The sequence below is a fragment of the Pleurodeles waltl genome, chromosome 7, assembly GCF_031143425.1.
Source record: "Pleurodeles waltl isolate 20211129_DDA chromosome 7, aPleWal1.hap1.20221129, whole genome shotgun sequence".
Lineage (NCBI taxonomy): Eukaryota > Metazoa > Chordata > Amphibia > Caudata > Salamandridae > Pleurodeles > Pleurodeles waltl.
The window spans coordinates 1,134,863,058-1,134,885,949 of NC_090446.1; the positions used below are offsets into that span (position 1 = coordinate 1,134,863,058).

At 48.7% G+C, this 22,892-nt stretch overlaps 1 protein-coding gene across 1 annotated transcript in view; it reads left to right on the forward strand.

The window, feature by feature from the left end:
• LOC138246022 (uncharacterized) overlaps window positions 1-22,892 on the forward strand; it is a 672,335-nt gene that overhangs the window by 195,187 nt on the left and 454,256 nt on the right. The window contains exon 6 of the mRNA XM_069200173.1: window positions 18,628-18,686. Coding sequence (XP_069056274.1) covers window positions 18,628-18,686 — 59 coding nt within the window. The remainder of the gene's footprint in view (window positions 1-18,627; window positions 18,687-22,892) is intronic.

Here is a 22,892-nt window from a genome sequence, read left to right on the forward strand (position 1 = left end):
TCCTTCCAAATGTAAGACAGTGTGTAAAAAAGACGTCTATTTGAGAAATGTCCTGTAATTCACATGCTAGTATGGGCACCCCGGAATTCAGAGATGTGCAATAATCTCTGCTTCTCAACACCTTATCTTGTGCCCATTTTGGAAATACAAAGGTTTCCTTCATACCTATTTTTCACTCTTCATATTTCACCAAATGAATTGCTGTATACAAGGAAAATCCATTGCAAGGTACAGCTCCTTTATTGGCTCTGGGAACCTAGGGTTCTTGATGAACCCACAACCAGAAGAGTCCAGCAGACGTAACGGTATATTAGTTTTTAAAATCTGACATCGCAGGAAAAAGTTACAGAGTAAAAGGTGGAGAAAAATAGCTTTTTTCACCTCAATTTCAATATTTTTTTATTTCAGCTGTTATATTCTGAAGGAAAACCTTGTAAGATCTACACAAACACCCCTTGGTGAATTCAGAATTTTGTCTACTTTTTAGAAATATTTAGCTTTCTGAGATCCAGCATTGGTTTCACACCCATTTCTGTCAATAACTGGAAGGAGGCTAAAAGCAAAACAAATAGTAAAAATGGGGTGTGCCCCAGTAAAATGCCAAAATTGTGTTGAAAAATATGGTTTTCTGATTCAAGTCTGCCTGTTCCTGACAGCTGGGAAGATGGTGATTTTAGCACTGGAAACACTTTGTTGATGCCATTTTCAGGGAAAAAAAACACGAGCCTTTTTCTGCAGCCCTTTTTTCCCACTTGTTTTAAAAAAACGAAATCTACGCTGTATTTTGGCTAATTTCTTGGTCTCCTCCAGGGAAATCCACAAACTCTGGGTACCTCTAGAATCCCTAGGATGTTGGGGAAAAAAAGGACGCAAGTTTGGCATAGGTAGCTTATGTGGAAAAAAGGTTATGAGGGCCTAAGTGCAAACTGCCCCAAATAGCCAAAAAAAAAGGCCTGGCAGCGAAGGGGTTAACAAATATAGAAAAACAGTATATACAGATATTTACAAAATGTACAAAAGGCCGTACACTGTCCTTTGCAAATGTCCGTGGGCCACTGGGCCAAAAATCAGGGGCCAAGCCCACACTTGACTCCTGCCTCAATACGGAGATAACACTGCAGGGGCATCAGGTCATAAACACACCGGCACCTCAGGGGGACGGGAGGGGGGGGACACCTCAGCCGAAAGATGGTACAACACCAATGTTCCTCAAGGGGTCTCCATGCCTACTGCTTGGTCCAGGGGAGTGCAAAGCCACAGTCTCTCAAGTGGGTGGTTTGCCCACTGCTTGGTCCTGGGGAGTGCAAAGCCACAGTCTCTCAAGTGGGTGGTTTGCCCACTGCTTGGTCCCTGGGAGTGCAAAGCCAAAGTCTCTCAAGTGGGTGGTTTGCCCCCTGCTTGGTCCTGGGGAGTGCAAAGCCACAGTCTCTCAAGTGAGTGGTTTGCCCACTGCTTGGTCCTGGGGAGTGCAAGGCCACAGTCTCTCAAGTGGATGGCTTCTCCACTGGTTCTGGAGGGGGCTTTGTGCCCAGTGTGCTTCATCCTGCCAAGGATTGGGTGAGTGGATGCATTTCTCCACTGGTTCTGGAGGGGGCTGGTGGGGGTGCTGGTAGTGGTGGAGGGAGGCACCAGCCCGTCTCCTGCAGCCTCGGACGGCTGCCCACTGGAGATACTGCTGCTGACAGTTGTCGAGGCTGTGGCGGGGCAGGTGGCGGTGCTTGTGGCTGTGCTGGCCACGGTACAGATGGCAGGGCTGACTGTTCTGATGGTGGCCACCAGACCCTCACCTGGAGAATCGAGGCCTGAAGTGCCTTGCCTTGGCTTTTCTGCCCCTTCCTCACCTTGGCAGATGCTGCTGGGACCTTGGAACTGGCAGCTGGAGTTCTGGAGGAGGCCTTGCTGGGTGGGTCGTTGTAGGAAGTTGGCTCTGTATGTACTATTTCAAAGTGAGAAACAGTGTGCACAGAGTCCAAGGGTTCCCCTTAGAAGTAAGATAGCGGCAGTATTAGATAATTCTAATGCTCTATTTTGTGGTAGTGTGGTCGAGCAGTAGGCTTATCAGAGGGTAGTGCTAAGCATTTGTTGTACACACAAAGGCAATAAATGAGGAACACACACTCAAAGACTTAACTCCAGGCCAATAGTTTGTATATTGAAAAATATATTTTCTTAGTTGATTTTAAGAACCACAGGTTCAAGATTTACATTAAACACTTTAAATGTAAGGTACTTCACATAGATACTTTAGGAACTTTGAATGAAGGCAATATCATATACAGTCTTTGTAAAAATGGCAATAAGCTATTTTCAAAGTGGACACACTGCAAAATCAACAGTTCCTGGGGGAGGCAAGTAAAGGTAAGTATTAGGAGGTAATTAAACACTTACAAGTCTCAGTTCTGGGGCATAGGCAGCCCACCGTTGGGGGGTTCAAGGCAACCCCAAAGTTACAACACCAGCAGTTCAGGGCCGGTCAGGTGCAGAGGTCAAAGAGGTGCCCAAAACACATAGGTGCCTATGGGGAACAGGGGGTGCTCTGGTTCCAGTCTTCCAGCAGGTAAGTACCTTCGTCCTCGGGGGGCAGACCAGGGGGTTTTTGTAGAGCACTGGGGGGGACACAAGTAGGCACACAAAACACACCCTGAGCGGCACAGGGGCGGCCGGGTGCAGTGTGCAAAGCAGGCGTCGGGTTTCAGGTAGGAAACAATGGAGGGACCCAGGGGTCACTCTAGCGGTGCAGGCAGGCCCAGGGGGCTTCACGGGACAGCCACCACCTGGGCTAGACAGAGGGTCGCCTGGGGGTCACTCCTGCGTCGAAGTTCGGTTCCTTCAGATCCTGGGGGCTGCGGGTGCAGTGTTGGTTCCAGGGGTCGGGTCCCTTGTTACAGGCAGTCGCGGTCAGGGGGAGCCTCTGGATTCTCTCTGCAGGTGTCGCTGTGGGGGTTCAGGGGAGTCATCTCTGGTTACTCACGGGCGATTGCAGTCGCCGGGGAGTCCTCCCTGAGGTGTTGGTTCTCTGGATCTCGAGCTTGGGGCGTCGGATGCAGAGTGGGAAGTCTCACACTTCCGGCAGGAAACGTGAAGTCTTTGGAAGTTGCTTCTTTGTTGCAAAGAAGTAGCTGGTTTTGAACAGGGCTGCTGTTCACTGGAGTTTCTTGGTCCTTTAGTCCAGGGCAGTCCTCAGAGATCGCTGGTCCCTGTCGGATGCGTCGCTGGAGCAGGTTTTCAAAGTTGGAGACAGGCCGGTAGGGCTGGGGCCAAAGCAGTTGTCGTCTTCCTCCTTCTCTGCAGGCTTGTAGGTCAGCAGTCCTTGTTTCTTCAGGTTGCAGGAATCTAGTTTCCTAGGTTCTGGGATGCCCCTAAATACTGAATTTAGGGATGTGTTTAGGTCTGGGAGGGCAGTAGCTACTGACCTTGAGGGTGGCTACACCCTCCTTGTGCCTCCTCCCTGTGGGGAGGGGGGCACATCCCTAATCCTATTGGGGGAATCCTCCAAACTCAAGATGGAGGATTTTTCAAGGCAGGGGTCACCTCAGCTCAGGACACCTTAGGGGCTGTCCTGACTGGTGGGTGACTCCTCCTTGTTTTTTCTCATTATCTTCTCCAGCCTTGCCGCCAAAAGTGGGGGCAGTGGCTGGAGGGGCGGGCATCTCCACTAGCTGTGATGCCCTGGGACGCTGTAACAAAAGGGGTGAGCCTTTGAGGCTCACCGCCAGGTGTTACGGTTCCTGCAGGGGGAGTTGAGAAGCACCTCCACCCAGTACAGGCTTTGTCCCTGGCCACAGAGTGACAAAGGCACTCTCCCCATGTGGCCAGCAACATGTCTGGTGTGTGGCAGGCTGGCAGAAACTGGTCAGCCTACACTAGAAGTCGGGTAGGTATTCAGGGAGCATCTCTAAGATACCCTCTGGGTGTATGTTACAATAAATTGCAGACTGGAATCAGTGTGCATTTATTGTGCTGAGAAGTTTGATACCAAACTTCCCAGTTTTCAGTGTAGCCATTATGGAACTGTGGAGTTCGTGTTTGACAAACTCCCAGACCAAATACCCTTATGGCTACCCTGCACTTACAATGTCTGAGGTTTTGCTTAGACACTGTAGAGGCATATTGCTCATGCACATATGCCCTCACCTGTGGTATAGTGCACCCTGCCTTAGGGCTGTAAGGCCTGCTAGAGGGGTGACTTACCTATGCCACAGGCAGTGTGAGGTTGGCATGGCACTCTGAGGGGAGTGCCATGTCGACGTAGTCATTTTCTCCCCACCAGCACACACAAGTTGAGAGGCAGTGTGCATGTGCTAAGTAAGGGGTTCCCAGGGTGGCATAAGACATGATGCAGCCCTTAGAGACCGCCCCCTGGCATCAGAGCCCTTGGTACCAAGGGTACCATTTACAAGGGACTTACCTGAGTGCCAGGGTTGTGCCAATTGTGGAGTCAAAGGTACAGTTTAGGGAAAGAACACTGGTGCTGGGGCCTGGTTAGCAGGGTCCCAGCACACTTTTAAATCATAACTTAGCATCAGCAAAGGCAAAAAGTTAGGGGGTAACCATGCCAAGGAGGCATTTCCTTACAGTCGTGCTCCTTGGCCGTGCTGCATGGTGGCCCCTTCTTCACCTTGGCAGGTGGCGGAATGGGTTGGTCCTATGCAGGGGTCGGTGGCACACTGGCTGGCCTGACGGGTGCCCCCTTTGATCCTCTTGGAATTGCAGGTACCACCGCGTCTGCCGACTTGGTGGCTGAGGTGCTGGCCTGGGAGCTGGACACCCTGGCCCGAGGGGAAGGACGGGGGGGGGGAGTGCATAAGGAAGCGGTCAATGTTAGCCAGGAACAGTTTTTTTAGACACACTGGGACGGGAAGATGGAGAGAGTTTGGGAGTGGAGGAAGAGGGAGTGGTTGTAGGAGGTGTCTGTCTGCTGAGTTTGGGTGAAGGTGCATGGGCTGGATGCTGTTGTGAGGTGGATGGCTGTTGGCTGGGTGGGTGCTTGCGTTTGTGTACTTTAGGAGGAAGGGTCACAGACACACTGGGAGAGGACACAGGGGATGTGTGCATGGTTGTGGGGTGGTGACTGCTCGTGAGGGCTGTGTTGTGATGGGCGTGCTGGTGATGGATGTAGTGGATGAAGATGCAGTGCATGCAGGTGTGAGTGTAGACGCTACTGGAAGGGAGGTGGACGATGAGGAGGGGGACACAGTGGAGGCAGTGGATGTTGGTGTGTTTGCATGGGCATGGTGCTGTGAGTGCCTGTGAGATGAAGTGTGGTGCTTATGTTTCCCTGAGCCACTTTTATGTGGTGATTTGGGTGAATGCTGGTCTGAAGTTGTGCTTGGGATAGACTGAGTTTGAGGGGATTTGGTCTGGGTAGAGGAAGTTGGAGGGGGAGGCTGGACACAGGGACAAGTGCTGCCATTAGTGCTAAGGCCAGAGCCTGAAATGCTCTCTGTGGGGCCGCCACGCCAGAGTGAATGCCCTCCAGGTATGCATTTGTTTGTTGCAAATGCCTCTCGACACCCTGGATGGCATTCAGAATGGTTGACTGCCCAACAGTGAGGGATCTCACTGAGGGCAGCAGGGCTTACTGGGGCAGGGCCTGAGGTGCCTAGGGCAAAGGAGATGCCCACCCTCTTGGGTGAACGGGCACAGGAAACACGCTGAGGGGCTGCTGGGAGGGCAGTGCTGGCAGGGGGGGTGGCAGCTGTACCTGTTGTTGGGGTGGGCACAGAGGTGTCCGCCACGGCCAGGAAGCTTCCATCGGAGGAGGAGTTGCCATCTGTGGCTTCCCCTCCTGTCCCCGTCGTAGTGCTCCCCTTGCCCTCCATCCCACTGGTGCCTTCACCTTCGGTGGATTCGGACCCCAGGGCCATGTGGGATGCAGCTCCCTCTGTCGCCGGTGCCTCTGCTCCTCCGCCAGATGATGCTAATGCACACAAGGACAGGGTGACAAAACAAAAATTGAGGAGAAGAGACAGAGGACACACTTGGTCAATGCCAGCAATAACACCACCGTTGGCCTACACTACACACAGGGATCAGCCCTATGCACTAGGCCATGCCCAACCATTTACTCAGACAGTCACCAGCCCATGGGGTACAATGCCTAACTCCAGCATCTGCACACCAGATACCCACAGGGCCCTGCCCAGTGGTAGATAGCCACTTACACCATTGGGGTAGGAGTGCTCCAGAGCCTGCCCAACAAGGGACCTACCCTGCCATGACCGCCCTGGCCTAGGGGCACCCACAGCCCACATCCCCCACCCACTACCTCCTAACGCACGCAAAGTCAGTTTTCAGAATCTGTACTCACCCCCTTGTGGCTGCTGTGATGCCCTCAAGCGCCCATCCAACTCAGGATAGGCCACCGCCAGGATGCGGCTCATCAGGGGGGTCATGGTGCGACGGGCACCCCTTCCACGTTGGAAGGCCAGCCTCAGCTGGGCCTCCGCCATCTTCTTTGACCAGAGGCGTAGGTCCTCCCATCTTTTGCAGCAGTGGGTGCTCTGCATGTGAAAGACCCCCAGGGTCCGCACCTCCTTGGTGATTGCACGCCAAATACCCTTCTTCTGGTGGGCGCTGACCTGGAGGGATAAGACAGCAGAAAAGTAATGTTCGATGGCATCTGTCGCTGTAGATACACATGTTGTGCATAGCCCGCCATCTGGTGTTGGGTCGGAGTGTTACAAGTTGTTTTTCTTCGAAGAAGTCTTTCGAGTCACGGGACCGAGGGACTCCTCCTCTTTGTCTCCATTGCGCATGGGCGTCGACTCCATCTTCGATTGTTTTCTTTCCGCCATCGGGTTCGGACGTGTTCCTTTCGCTCCGGGTTTCGGAACGGAAAGTTAGCTTAAAATCGGAAAATTACGTCGGTATTGTTGCGTTCGGGATCGGATTAGATAGCATCAACATCGAATCGATACGATAACATCTCCGTTGCCCTTCGGGGTAGTTTTCGATCCCCCGTCGGGGCCTGGTCGGCCCGACCGCGTGTGACATCGACGCTGATGGAACGGACCCCGTTCCGATTCTGTCCTAAATGCCACAACAAATACCCATATAAAGACAAACATTCGGTCTGTAACCTGTGCCTGTCGCCCGAGCACAGGGAAGAAACTTGTGAGGCCTGTCGTGCGTTCCGGTCCCGAAAAACACTCCGTGACCGCCGAGCCAGAAGACTGCAAATGGCGTCCACGCCGACAGGACACCGAGAATTCGAGGAACAAGAAGAAGTAGAAGCCTTCTCGATCCATGAATCGGACTCGGACAAATTCGACGACCATGAAACAGTGAGTAAGACGTCGAAGATAGCACATAAGAAAACTGACAAGGCCCAGGGGACGCCACTGCCATCAGGCCATGGCTCAACCCATAAAATCGGTGACCGACCATCGGCACCGAAGAAGGCCGAAATAGTGCCGAGATCGTCCGACTCGGGTCGAGACACAGGCACCCAGCCATCGGGACCGAGATAGTGCTGCCGGCAAAGATCGACGCCGAGATAGCGGAGCCGAAGCTGCTCGACGCAGAGACAGCAGCACCGAGGAGGATCGACGCCGAGAGGGTTCGACTCCAAAAAAGAGAAAAGTCGCCTTGGAGCCGAAAAAGAGCGTGGACATAGTTTCGGTGCCAAAACGACCCGCAACCGAGCCAACTACCGGTTCCTATTCAGAGGAACAATCACTGTCCTCTCAAATGCGAAAGCATAGATTCGAGGAGGAATTACAATCCACCGAGGTGGACCACACTCAAAAACGGATTTTTATACAGAGTGGAACAGGGAAAATAAGCACCCTTCCCCCTATTAGGAGGAAGAGGAGACTTGAATTCCAACAAGAACAAGCACCACAAACAAAACTGGTGAAGAAGGTAACTCCGCCACCCTCTCCTCCACCTGTAGCTCACATTTCACCGGCACAGACTCCGTCACATTCACCGGCTCACACCACCTTAAGCCAAGGTGACCAGGACCAAGATGCTTGGGACTTATACGACGCCCCAGTGTCGGACAACAGTCCAGAGGCGTATCCTACAAAGCCCTCACCACCAGAAGACAGCACAGCATATTCACAAGTGATGGCTAGAGCAGCAGAGTTCCACAACGTGTCTCAACACTCTGAGCCTGTCGAGGATGACTTCCTCTTCAACACCCTCTCTTCCACACATAGCACCTACCAAAGCCTGCCTATGCTCCCAGGAATGCTAAGGCACGCAAAGGACATATTCAAAGAGCCTGTCAAGAGTAGGGCAATAACACCGAGGGTGGAAAAGAAATATAAAGCACCTCCCACAGACCCAGCTTTCATCACCTCACAACTGCCACCAGATTCGGTTGTGGTAGGGGCAGCTCGCAAGAGAGCAAACTCTCACACATCGGGCGATGCACCACCCCCAGATAAGGAGAGCCGCAAGTTCGATGCAGCCGGTAAAAGGGTCGCAGTACAGGCTGCAAACCAGTGGCGCATCGCTAACTCTCAAGCGCTCCTAGCGCGATATGACAGAGCCCACTGGGACGAGATGCAACACCTCATTGAGCATCTACCCACAGAACTGCAAAAGAGGGCGAAACAAGTGGTTGAGGAGGGCCAAAACATCTCCAATAACCAGATACGCTCCTCTATGGACGCAGCGGACACAGCAGCAAGAACAATTAACACGGCAGTAACCATACGAAGGCATGCGTGGCTATGAACATCTGGTTTTAAACCAGAGATACAGCAGGCGGTGCTCAATATGCCATTCAATGAGCAACAATTGTTCGGACCTGAAGTGGACACGGCAATTGAGAAGCTAAAAAAGGACACTGACACTGCAAAAGCCATGGGCGCGCTCTACTCCCAGCGGAGCAGAGGCACTTTCAACACCTTCCGCAAGTCAACCTTTAGAGGGGGGTTTCGGGGTCAAGCCACACAAGCCAGTACCTCACATTCAACACCGTCCACCTACCAGGGACAGTACCAAAGGGGAGGCTTTCGGGGCCAATACAGAGGAGGACAATTCCCTAGAAGCAGGGGAAAATTTCAAAGCCCCAAAACACCTACAACCAAACAGTGACTCACACGTCACTCATCCCCTCCACACAACACCAGTGGGGGGAAGGATAAGTCAGTATTACCAAGCGTGGGAGAAAATAACAACAGACACTTGGGTCTTAGCAATTATCCAACATGGTTATTGCATAGAATTTCTACAAATCCCTCCAAACATACCACCAAAAACACAGAATATATCAAAACAACATTCGGACCTCCTAGAAATAGAAGTTCAGGCATTACTGCAAAAGAACGCAATAGAACTGGTACCAGATACACAAACAAATACAGGGGTTTACTCACTGTACTTTCTAATACCAAAGAAGGACAAAACACTGAGACCAATCCTAGACCTCAGAACACTAAATACATACATCAAATCAGAACACTTTCACATGGTCACGCTACAGGAAGTGTTACCATTGCTAAAGCAGCAAGATTACATGACAACCTTAGATCTCAAAGACGCGTATTTCCACATACCAATACATCCGTCGCACAGAAAATACCTAAGGTTCGTATTCAAAGGAATACATTACCAATTCAAAGTATTGCCGTTCGGTTTAACAACTGCACCAAGAGTCTTCACAAAATGCCTAGCAGTAGTGGCTGCACACATCAGAAGGCAGCAAATACACGTATTCCCGTATCTAGACGACTGGCTAATCAAGACCGACTCACTGACAAGGTGCTCACACCACACAGATCAGGTCATACAAACCCTCTACAAACTCGGTTTCACCATCAACTATGCGAAATCACACATTCTGCTGTGCAAGGTACAACAATACCTAGGAGCGACAATAGACACAACAAGGGGAATAGCCACTCCAAGTCCACAAAGGGTTCAAAATTTCCAAAAGATTATACAACGCATGTATCCAACACAAAGAATACAGGCGAAGATGATATTACAACTCCTAGGCATGATGTCCTCATGCATAGCCATTGTCCCAAACGCAAGGTTGCACATGCGGCCCTTACAACAGTGCCTAGCATCACAATGGTCACAAGCACAGGGTCAGATTCTAGATCTGGTGTTGATAGACCGCCTAACATACCTCTCGCTTCTATGGTGGAACAATATAAATTTAAACAAAGGGCGGCCTTTCCAAGACCCAGTGCCACAATACGTGATAACAACAGATGCTTCCATGACAGGGTGGGGAGCACACCTCAATCAACACAGCATACAAGGACAATGGGACGTACATCAAAGAAAGCTGCATATAAATCACCTAGAACTACTAGCAGTTTTCCAAGCATTAAAAGCATTTCAACCAATCATGACTCACAAATACATTCTTGTCAAAACGGACAACATGACAACAATGTATTATCTAAACAAACAGGGGGGACACACTCTACACAGCTGTGTCTTCTGGCACAAAAAATATGGCAATGGGCAATTCACAACCACATTCGCCTAATAGCACAGTTTATTCCAGGGATCCAGAATCAACTTGCAGACAATCTCTCTCGAGATCACCAACAGGTCCACGAGTGGGAAATTCACCCCCAAATTCTAAACACTTACTTCAAACGTTGGGGAACACCTCAAATAGACTTATTTGCAACAAAGGAGAACGCAAAATGCCAAAACTTCGCATCCAGATACCCACACAGGCAGTCTCAAGGCAATGCCCTATGGATGAACTGGTCAGGGATATTTGCGTACGCTTTTCCCCCTCTCCCTCTCCTTCCATATCTAGTAAACAAATTGAGTCAAAACAAACTCAAACTCATACTGATAGCACCAACATGGGCAAGGCAACCATGGTACACAACACTGCTAGACCTATCAGTAGTACCCCACGTCAAGTTGCCCAACAGGCCAGATCGGTTAACACAACACAAACAACAGATCAGGCATCCAAACCCAGCATCGCTGAATCTAGCAATCTGGCTCCTGAAATCCTAGAATTCGGACACTTAAAACCTCACACAAGAATGTATGGAAGTCATAAAGCAAGCTAGAAGACCATCCACTAGACACTGCTATGCAAGCAAATGGAAAAGGTTTGTTTGCTACTGCCATCATATTCAAATTCAACCATTACACGCATCTCCAAAGGATGTAGTGGGTTACTTACTACACTTACAAAAATCGAACCTGGCCTTCTCTTCCATTAAAATACACCTCGCAGCAATATCTGCATACCTGCAGATTACCCATTCAACTTCACTATTTAGGATACCTGTCATTAAAGCGTTTATGGAAGGCCTCAAAAGAATTATACCACCAAGGACACCACCTGTTCCTTCATGGAACCTCAACATCGTCTTAACAAGACTCATGGGTCCACCCTTTGAACCTATGCATTCTTGCGAAATACAATTCCTAACCTGGAAAGTTGCATTTCTCATCGCCATCACATCTCTAAGAAGAGTAAGTGAAATTCAGGCGTTTACAATACAAGAACCTTTTATCCAACTACACAAAAATAAAGTAGTCCTAAGGACCAATCCTAAATTTTTGCCAAAGGTTATTTCACCGTTCCACCTAAATCAAACGGTAGAGCTACCAGTGTTCTTCCCACAGCCAGATTCCATAGCTGAAAGGGCACTACATACATTAGACGTCAAAAGAGCACTAATGTACTACATCGACAGAACTAAAAACATCAGAAAAACTAAACAACTGTTTATTGCATTTCAAAAACCTCACGCAGGAAACCCAATATCGAAACAGGGTATAGCCAGATGGATAGTTAAGTGCATCCAAATCTGCTACCTTAAAGCAAAAAGACAACTGCCCATTACACCAAGGGCACACTCAACCAGAAAGAAAGGCGCTACCATGGCCTTCCTAGGGAATATTCCAATGCACGAAATATGTAAGGCAGCCACATGGTCTACGCCTCACACATTTACCAAGCACTACTGTGTAGACGTGCTATCCGCACAACAAGCCACAGTAGGTCAAGCCGTACTAAAAACCTTATTTCAGACTACTTCCACTCCTACAGGCTGAGCCACCGCTTTTGGGGAGATAACTTCTTACTAGTCTATGCACAACATGTGTATCTACAGCCACAGATGCCATCAAACTGAAAATGTCACTTACCCAGTGTACATCTGTTCGTGGCATCAGTCGCTGAAGATTCACATGTGCCCACCCACCTCCCCGGGAGCCTGTAGCCGTTTGGAAGTTAGCTTCAACTTTGTACATTTGTAAATATATTAAATCTTAAATAGGTACATACTTATTCCCTCCATTGCATGGGCACTATTACTAACAAACAACTCCTACCTCACCCTCTGCGGGGAAAACAATCGAAGATGGAGTCGACGCCCATGCGCAATGGAGACAAAGAGGAGGAGTCCCTCGGTCCCGTGACTCGAAAGACTTCTTCGAAGAAAAACAACTTGTAACACTCCGACCCAACACCAGATGGCGGGCTATGCACAACATGTGACTCTTCAGCGACTGATGCCACGAACAGATGTACACTGGGTAAGTGACATTTTCATTACTCACCCCTCCGGACCGTCATACTCATTGCCCACCAGTTCCCACCCATGCCCATGCTGCACTCTGGCCAGGATGCCTCAGCACCCTCCAACATGTGGCTTACATCCACAGTACTCCAAACATTCATGGCCCACGCATCAGGCTCACAATGTGCTCATCTGTTTGTCTGGAGGACCGTAGAGTAATGTGTACTGGGGTAGGACCACATCCACCAGTTTCTCCAACTCCTCCGCAGTGAAGGCAGGGGCCCTTTCCCCAGACACTCGAGCCATTGTCGCTTCCAGACACAGGTCACAGCAGCACTTGCAGTGTAGGTCCTCTCCTGTTTAAGGTCAGGTAGCAAGTGAGTAAATAGTTAGAAAATGGCGGTCACGTACGCGGCGGTGCGTACCGTCACCGCCGGTGTACATCGCCATTGGCTCCTGGAACCCATAGGGCCCAATGATAACCAATGCGAAGTTGCGCAGCGGTCATCGACCGCCTACTGTGACAGTGCACAACGCCAGCGCATTTACCTCATTTCCACTTGTCCATCCTCACAGGTCAGGCAGCCGCCATTTCAGGGGGGTACAGGCCATGGCACCTAACTGCGTCACAGCAGTCATTGGCACATCAACTGAATCTCAAGTTCACATACTGATTCTGTAAAGTTAAATTAATCTACATCAGTGCAATAGATGTTTAAATATGACCCTCTGCTCACCGTTCTCTTCTATAGGCTTCAACCGCTGTGGCAGAATATGAGATGGCGGCATCCTCCGGTGTACAGGCCCCTGTTGGACCTTGTGACAATGGAGGACAGACACATTATCATCACATACAGACTTGATTGTGCCACAATCCTAGAACTGTGTGCCCAATTGGAGCCAGACCTGATGTCAGCTATCTGCCAGCCCACAGGAATCTCCCCTCTAGTGCAGTTCCTGTCAGTGCTCCATTTCCTGGCAAGTGGTTCCTTCCAGACAACAGTGGGCATGGCATCAGGGATGTCCCAGCCAATGTTCTCCAACGTGTTGACCAGAGTGTTGTCAGTCCTGCTGAAACACATACGCAGCTACATCGTGTTCCCCCAGGTGGAGGATTTGACCACAGTGAAAGCTGACTTTTATGCTCTGGGACATATCCCCAACATCATTTGTGCCATTGATGGTCCCCCTCCAGAGAAATGAACCGGTTTATAGGAATAGAAAAAGCTATCACTCGATAAATGTGCAGATGGTGTATTTGGAGGACCAGTACATCTCCCATGTGAATGCCAAATATCCTGGCTCTGTGCATGACGCCGTTTTCTTGAGGAATAGCAGCATCCCATATGTGATGGGCCAACTCCAGAGGCACCGGGTGTGGCTAATAGGTGAGCCAAAGGTCCCCACCGAGTATATGTTGCTGTCTTGGAATGGGATTGCCCCTAAGGGTTAGTGTGTGTCTAACAGTTGTCACCCTATATTTACAGGTGACTCTGGTTACCCCAACCTCTCATGGCTACTGACTCCAGTGAGGAATGCCAGGACAAGGGCATTGGAACGTTACAATGAGGCACATGTGCTTAGAAGGAAGATGATAGAAAGGACCTTCGGCCTCCAGAAGGCCAGGTTCCGGTGCCTCCATCTGACAGGTGGATTCCTGTACTACTCACCCAAGAAGGTGTGCCAGATCATCGTGGCGTGCTGTATGTTGCACAACCTGGCCTTGAGACGCCAGGTGCCTTTTCTGCAGGAGGATGTGCCTGGAGATGGTCTTGTGGCAGCGGTGGAGCCTGTGGACAGTGACGAAGAGGAGGCGGAGGAAGAAGATGTGGACAACAGAACAGACATAATACAGAAGTACTTCTAGTGACACACAGGTGAGAGACTGTAACTCCACTTAACATTTCAGTAATCTGGACATTGTACAAGGCAGCCTCTTACCCTATGTCTATGGCCACTGATTGTTCCCTTTGGATTCTCTATTTTCTGTGTCCCATTCTGGCCCCTGCTATATGTACTGCTGGCCACCAAAGCGCATCCTTTAGTATATTTCACTGTACATGTACATTGCAATGCTTTGGTAATGTTGTACTAATACATTGTGAATCATTAGACTGACTCCAGATTGGTATTTGTTTCAAGGGTGTTTATTGAGGTGGTAATAAGTATAGGGGTATGTGCAAGGGACTGGGGTGATGGTAGAGGAAAGTCCATCGTAGAGTCCAGTCTCTTGGTATCACAGGTGCATTGACCAAGGGGGCATAGGAAGGGGAGCAATGGCAGTTCAAGGTGGACAGGGTAACAGAGTGGGACAGAAGGGTGACAATCAGGAGAGTCCTATTTCCTGGCGGGGGTCTTGGCAATGTTCTCTGTCTTCTGCCTGGATCACAGGGACCGTTTGTGGGGTGGTTCTCCTTCTGCAGGGGGTGGGGTGCTGGTGGCCTGTTGGTCCTGTGGTGGGGCCTCCTGTCCACTATCGCCGGCGGAGGTGGAAGGCTGTTCCTCAGTTTGGCTAGTGTCAGGTGCCCTTTGTTATGCCACTACCTCCCCCATGGTCTTGCCCATGTCAGCCAGCACCCCTGCGATGATGACCAGGATGGTGTAGATTTTTGTGAGGTCATCCCTGATCCCCAGATACTGTCCCTCCTGCAGCCGCTGGGTCTCCTGCAACCTGGCCAGTATCTGGCCCATGGTGCTCCTGGGAATGGTGGTATGCTTCCAGGATGTTTGAGTGCCTTGTGGAGAGTGGGTTCCCTGGGCTTGTCCTCCCCCTGTCGCACAACAGTCCTCCCACCTTCCCTGTTGTCCTGTGCCTCTGTCCCCTGAACCATGTGCCCACTGCCACTGAACCCAGTTCCCTGATCGTCCTGGGTTTGTGGGGTTGCCTGGAGTCCCTGTAGTGGTGGACACACTGCTGATTGACGTGTCCTGGGGACAGTGGCATGGGCCCACTGGGTGGGTGCTGTGCTGGTGTTTCCTGAGGGGGGAGGCTCTGTGGTGGGTTGGGATTGTGGCAGGGTAACCGACTGTCCAGAGGTCCCTGATGGGCCAGGTTGGTCATCCCGATCCAGGCGTGCAGAGCTGCTGTCGTCACTGTGGGCCAATTCTGGGTGGGGGGCTGGATGAAGCTGGCACCTCCTCTCCGGTGACATTGAGTAAGGGTCCTGTGGGGATGCAAATACAGTGTTAGTGTATCTGCGTGTGCCATCTTGTGCATGGGTGTGTTTCCCTGTATGGTTGTGATTTCCCTGTTAGCTTTGGCTTATGTGCGTGGTAATTGTAAGGACTGGGTGAGTCTCTCTGCTGGGCATGCTGTGGTGATGGGTGTCCATGCAGGTCCATGCTTTGGTGTTACATGCAGGGCTTGGTTTTGGGATGGGTGGGTTGTGATAGTGGGGTATATGTGAGGTGGTGGAGTGATGGGGGTGAGGGTAGGGGTAGGAGTTTGTGATGGCATGCAGGTAGGGTGGGGGGGTGATAGTAGTGAAGATTTGCCTTACCAGAGTCCAGTCCTCCTGCTACTCCTGCGAGGCCCTCAGGATGCATGATCGCCAAGACTTGCTCCTCCCATGTTGTTAGTTGTTGGGGAGGAGGTGGGGGTCCATCGCCAGTCCTCTGTAGAGCAATCTGGTGTCTTGCAACCACAGAATGCACCTTCCCCTGTAAGTCGTTACACCTCTTCCTGATGTCATCCTTGGTTCTTGGGTGCTGTCCCACAGCGTTGACCCTGTCCACGACTCTCCGCCATAGCTCCATCTTCCTTGGGGGACCTCTGCTGCACCTGTGATCCCAATAGCTGTGGCTCTACCCGGATGATTTCCTCCACCATGACCCTTAGCTCCTACTCTGAAAACCTGGGGTGTCTTTGGGGTGCCATGGATGTGGTGTGAGTGATATGTGTGAGGATGTGTGGGGTGATGAGTATGCTGTGATGTGCATGAATGATGTATGGGTGATGGTGTTCTGTGCCTCTGATTGAGTGGGTGCTCCTTGCTTGTCTCTCTGTGCTTGCTCTCTTTTTTTTCGCTGTTAGGGGTTGTGGGTAGTGTGGGTGTGTGTTTTATATTGGTTTGGGTGTGTGGGTGTGGTGTGTGTATGTGTGTCAGGTGTGTGTAATTTGAATTGTCCAATGTGGTGTAGTTTTGAGAGTGTGTGTGTATTTTGAGCGTGACGATGTGTACCGCCAATGGTTTACCGCGGTTGAAAGACCGCTGCAGTGATTCGTGGGTTGTGATACTGTGGGCGTATTCCTGTTGGCGTAACGGTGTGGGTTTTGCTGTCGCCAGTTTATCACTGACCTTTGGTCTGGTGGACTTGTGTGGGTGTGTGTATAGTGGCGGATTTCTCTGTGTGGGTCATAATACCCGTGGCAGATTACCGCCGGGCTCACGTTATGTTGGCGGCCGTCAGCACGGCGGTAGGTGGCATTTACCGCCAGGGTTGTAATGAGGGCCTTTATATCACTTTTCACTCAACATATACTTATTGTATTTTACTCGTTTTGACCTGCATCTTACCAGATAAATATTATATATTTTTCTAAACACTGTGGTGTATTGTTGTGGTGCTTTATGGTGTTATTGTATGATTTATTGCACACATACTTTACACTTTGCCTTCTAAGTTAAGCCTGACTGCTCCATGCCTCTCTACCAGAGGTTGGGCACAGGATAATTTGGATTGTGTGTGACTTACCCTGACTAGAGTGAGGGTCCTTGCTTGGACAGGGGGTAACCTGACTGCCAACCAAAGACCCCATTTCTAACACACAGCTATTACAACAAAAGACCTAAGAGACCCAGCTAATAAAGTAGTAGTCCTACAGACAGACTTAACTAGGTAAAAAGCACTACTAATGGAAAAGTGATGGTAGCAAGATCAATAATAGGTTTATTGTGAAACATAGGTAGGACTACACCTGACTTACTGAATGACTCCTGTAGAACACTACTGCAGATCGCCTTCAGTGCACTGATAACCAAAACCTTAGTCAAGAAGTAACCAAGAGACATCCACTTTCTCCTTCAGTGCCTCACATAAAGAGACATTCATGGAACTTATTGACCCATATTGTGCAACAAACGTATGCAGGAAACGATAAGAGAGGCCAAACTCTTCCTTGTCATTGCACATGTACGGAAAATAGCACATTTCTCCATTTTGCTGAGAAAAAGGAAAGGTAGATAAAGAAAAGCAAATCAGTGCTCAGAACGATACCTGCAGTCTCTAAATGCAAAATTATTATTGGGTATCTTTTTTGCACTGTACTTTATGTATTTTCATTGGCAGTCTTATTCTATCATTGTCTGCCATCAAGCTACTCTTTATTGAATCACAAGAGAGATATGGGAGGATGTCTGCGAGAGAGGAGGCTGTATTTGTGAGTGCCTGTTTAGTCTTGTACTTATGCCTAGATAATGTTAAGTGTATCACTTTCTATGCTTCACAAGTACAGTGCTCAAATCCTCCACCCCATGCAGTCACTGCTCCACCCCTACTAATTCATTCTCTTTCTGTGTCTTCCTCTCTCTTGGCTCACCTTCTGTTTTATGAGTCACAGTAAGGGAGAAAGCATGGGTGAGAGCAGGGGAAAGATAAATCCCTAGACCATGCTTAACCACTTTTAAGTGTACTGAATTGTATGATGTCACCACCACAAATACCTCTCCTGAGAAAGTGTGGTGGAGCATTTAAAGTCAGTTTTCTCAAAGGTACGTTTCTCCTTCGCTAGACCTTGGACAATTTGTAAACTGATCCCTAGTAAATAGAAACATCCCATACACATTTTATCTACTGTCCCTAATTTTATTTTTGCCTACGTTTGCCAGAAAGATTACAATGTGCTGCTTACAAAAGAAGGCTTATGGTATAACACAGCTGCAACCTCCTTTACACCGTAGCCAATGAAAAAACGAATATGGCTTGCCTGGTTTACTGATTTTTGTATTAGAAAACCAATAATTCCTTACAAATGTTTTACTAACAGAGCAAACTAGCTAACCAGCCAATTGCTTGCAGGATTTAGGTGGCTTGTAGTAACGTGTTTTTGTCGAAAATTTGTAATTTCATAATTAATGTCTGTCATGAGGACTGTAAGACGCATGTTGATGGATGCCTTGAGAGAAGGGCACTCAAACTCTGTCATCTCTATTTATAGAGCCTTTCCTTTCCCTGATGCTGGTTGTTTCGGAAATGTCCTTCGCCCTGGACCTAGAGGTAAATTTCTGTGGACTCTTGGAATCCAGTATTTAGAGTGGGTAAATGTTCATGTGATCTATAGCAGAGGTGCTTGTCTATTGGAGCAACCATTGGAAAGTTCAGTTGGGTGGGACAACGTTGGCTGCGTTCAGGATCTAGCCTTCATGTCCAGTTCTCTCTCAGGGGATCTCCATTGATAGTCATACGCACTGAATAGTTCCACCCACTCTCGGAGATCCCAGAGCAGTTTTCATATTATGTTTTCTTAAGTATAGCTGTTCTCTTTTCTTCAGGAAGGCCTTTTGAAACACTTGATATGAATATTGTGCAGCCGGTAGGGAAGGCTTTTATGGCCATTTTCTTCAGACTGCATTTAAAAATGATAATGAATACATATGTATATATAAACATAAAAATAGGTGTAAAAAGTTATTTGATTAACTAAAGCCATTTTACAAACCCTTTTAAAAAAAATAAGAAAGATGAAGAAGAAAAACAGTGTAGCCTTACAGGCTGCCATTATGTGAATGTGAAAATAGTGTTTGCGCCTTTAAGGGCCCAGAGACCACCACTATCCTATCATGCCCAGCAGGTGGCAGGTGCTTCAGTTCTTTTTGCCGAGATGTGGCAGTGTTAGGTAGGTCCAATAGGTGCCTCCATTATCTACACCAGGAAGGCAAGAGGGTTTCTTGGCAGTTTCTTCAGGTTTTTTTTGGCTCCTGGTGACAGGATCTTGGATCACTGAGCCCAGGCTTTTTGGCTTCATTTCATCAAAAATCCCACTCAAAATGTTTGTGATCTGTTTCGATTGACGTAATTCATCTGTCCAAATGCATTTTTACCTTTTTCTGACAGAATATCTTTTCCATTTGTCAAATAAAATGCCATGTTTATTTGGCTAGGTGTCCTGCCTGTGGAAGAAAGAAGGCCAAGTTAGACCCTCATGATGTTTGTACAATCTGCCTTTCTGAGAGCCATGTTCCTGATAGATGTCCACACTGCAGGAAGTTTGTCAGATGCATTTGAGGGAAAGAAAGAAGATTTTTCTCCATGGTACAGATGAGCAACACAGGCAACAGGCACAATCGGAGGATGGACATCCAGAGACCGAGGATAGGATCAGTTCTCTCCACGGGATTTGCCACCTTCCTCTGAGGACTCTGCTGTGGGAGATTCAAAAGAAAAGCCCACTTTGAAAATGACTATGTTCCAGGCTGATGTCGAGAGTATCGATGTCAAAACAAAGTACAGTACCTACATGTTCACCGTCGAGGGCAGGGTCAACATCGAAGAAGAGACTACAGTCAACATCAAAGGCGACTGTGACATCAAGGCATAGAAAAAGTTGAGATATAGGAGGCACTCGACGCTGAGGAGAGTGTTGATGTCAACACATAGGAAAAAAACAACATCAAGGAGTCTGTTGACGTCAAAGCCATCCAGCCATGCAGAAAAGGTAATGATAAATCAAGCCCAAGACAACTACCATCATTTCCGGACTTTGAATACTCTAGGGTATATTCTCCTTCGTCACCTATATTGCTGCCAGACTCTCCTACTTTTCCTCCTCTGCCTCCTCCCCAGCGCTGCTTCCAACTCCAACGGCAACATCTCTTCCACAACCGAAGCCTGTGGCAGACCCTCCTTAGAGGCCTCTATCTTCTCCACAAAGATCGCGTTCCAGATCTTGCCATCGTTCGCACCATGCCAGGCTTCGTCGCAGATCTTGGTATTCCTCATCACGTCCATCCTCCAGACACACACATCACCATCATGCGTCCTAGTCAAGAACACGGTCAGAACATCATTTGAAGTATTATTCTTCAACTTCTTTGCCCAGTGCTGGCAGATATACACCAACACTGTGTGAATTCCCTAAACCAAGGATCTCTTCTAGAAGATATAAATACCTTTAAGGAGGTTCTGGTGAGAGGTGCTTCAAAATTAACATCTCAATGTCCGCTCCTACACCATCTAAATCTGTGATTTTTTTAGATGCTTTACCACCGATCAGCATCCAGACCTCTACTGCCAATGGTTCTGGGCCAATTAGAACCAGCCATTGAGCTGTTCCTCCCACCAGCCTCAGCCAAATCTGCTCCATCGAGGTAACAAAAGAAATATAGACCTCCAGAGCAGGACCCAGTGTTTCTCTGCTCAGATCCTTCCCCTGATTCTGTTGTCATCCTTACTGCAAAGAAACAACACTCCACCGCTCCTTCGTCTACAGTACCACCAAAGGAGAATAAAAAGATGGATTCAGTGGTGCACAAGGTAGGTGGAACAGAAGTCACCACCATGAAAACTGAAAAGTGCATCAGCTGGCCTGGGCAGGTACAACAGAGCCTTGTCAGGGTCTTTATAAAATGTGTAAAAGACTTCCCTAGAGATAAACCAGAGGGCTTCCTCAAATTGGTTAATGAGGGCACGATGGGCCTCAACCAAATACTTAGTGCTGCCACTGATTTGTCATTATTGGCACCCAACGAAAACAGTCATAGTGTGGCCTGAGAATGCATTCTCAGTTTCAACTTACAGCCTTAAACACAAGGCCCAACAACGGATTCTTTATCTGCCATTCTTGGGATCCACCTTATTCGGTAGTCATATAGATGACAAAATGACCCAGATTAAGTTTGAAATGGAGACACTGAAGGCAGTGGGTCTCAGGGAAAAAAACAGCAACGTCACACATACAAGCTTTACCAACAATGTTTTTACCCACAGAGAGTTCAAACCCCACAATGGTACCAAGAGTGCCCACAAAACCAGAACTTACCAACAGCAACAACGTCGACAGCCAAGGGGAAGAGCTAGCCAGCATCCTGCTGAAAGGGGGAACCCTGCAGCAGGCTCTAAACAATGAATCTCTATCCCCAACCCCCTTTAACCACTCCGGTAGAGGGAAGTATTGTTAATTTCCTGACAGAGTAACACTCCATCACGAAAGTCACCTGAGTTTCAAATATTGTACAGAATGGGTATTGTCTCAGGTTTACCAGTCCTCTGCCAAACATATCAACAAAACTATTCAGTCAACATCTGCAAATGTTGTACTCAGAAATAGACATTCTTCGGCGGAAGCATCGGGTGGACACTGTTCCTCCCAAACAATGAGGTAAGTTGATTTATTCCGGTTATTTTCTGGTGAAAGAGGGAAGGTCCCGGAAACTAGTTCAGACAGATTTTCGATCTGAAACTAGCCAACAAATGGATTCGAAGGGAGACTTTTTGAATGTTTGCAGTACATCAGATCTATTTCTAGGTACACCAGGGAGACTTGCTTTGTTCGATAGCCGTCCATGATGTGTACTTTCATGTCGTAATAGCCAAGAAACACTGCAGATTACTGAGGTTTGTCGGTCACGATCATTAGCAGAACAGAATGCTTACGTTTGGCCTCAAATCAGCTCCCGGACCTTTTCTAGAAATGTATAGCAGCGATAGCTGCACACCTCAGAAAACTCTAAATTTGTGTCTATCTGTATCCAGGTGACTGGCTCATCAGTTTGTCAACACCTCAAGAAGCCCAACTGCGTTACCAGTTGACAAGCAATCTTCTGCACCGTTTAGGGCTTCATATCAGTCACAACGAATCCACCTGTGCCCCAGATCAAACAATACATTACTTGGTGGCCACCATCAACACCATGTAAGCAATAGTCTATCCTTCAGAGGAGGGACTTTTATCGATCCGTTTGAAGTATCATCTACTCATGAAAGTTGCTCACCCCACAGTGAGAACACTGTCATCTCTCCTCGGCTCAATAGCTTTGTATTTTGTTTTTCTGCCCCCAAATGCCTGTCTCCGCATGCAACCTCTACAGGAATGTCTTGAAGATCAATGGGATCAATTTTCGGGCAATTGGGTCAAGATCACTCTCACCCAATGCGAAGCAGTCAATAAAATGGTGGTGCTCTCTGGCAAATGTGCTTCAAGGGATGCCATTTCATTAGGACGTCCCTTCTCAGACAGAAGTGACAGATGTTTTGCTGTAAGGATGGGGAGCGCATATGGATCACCTTTAAATTCAGGGAACATAGTCTCCATGACGGATGACTTACCACATCAGTCTCCTTGCGCTACCAGTAGCTCATCTAGCACTGAGGGCTTTTCTCCCGTCCTTCAAGATGCAATCCCTGCTTGTTCAGACAGCCAACATGACAATCGTGTACTACCTCAACAAGCAGGGGTAACAAGGTCTAGGCCATTGTTTTATGAAG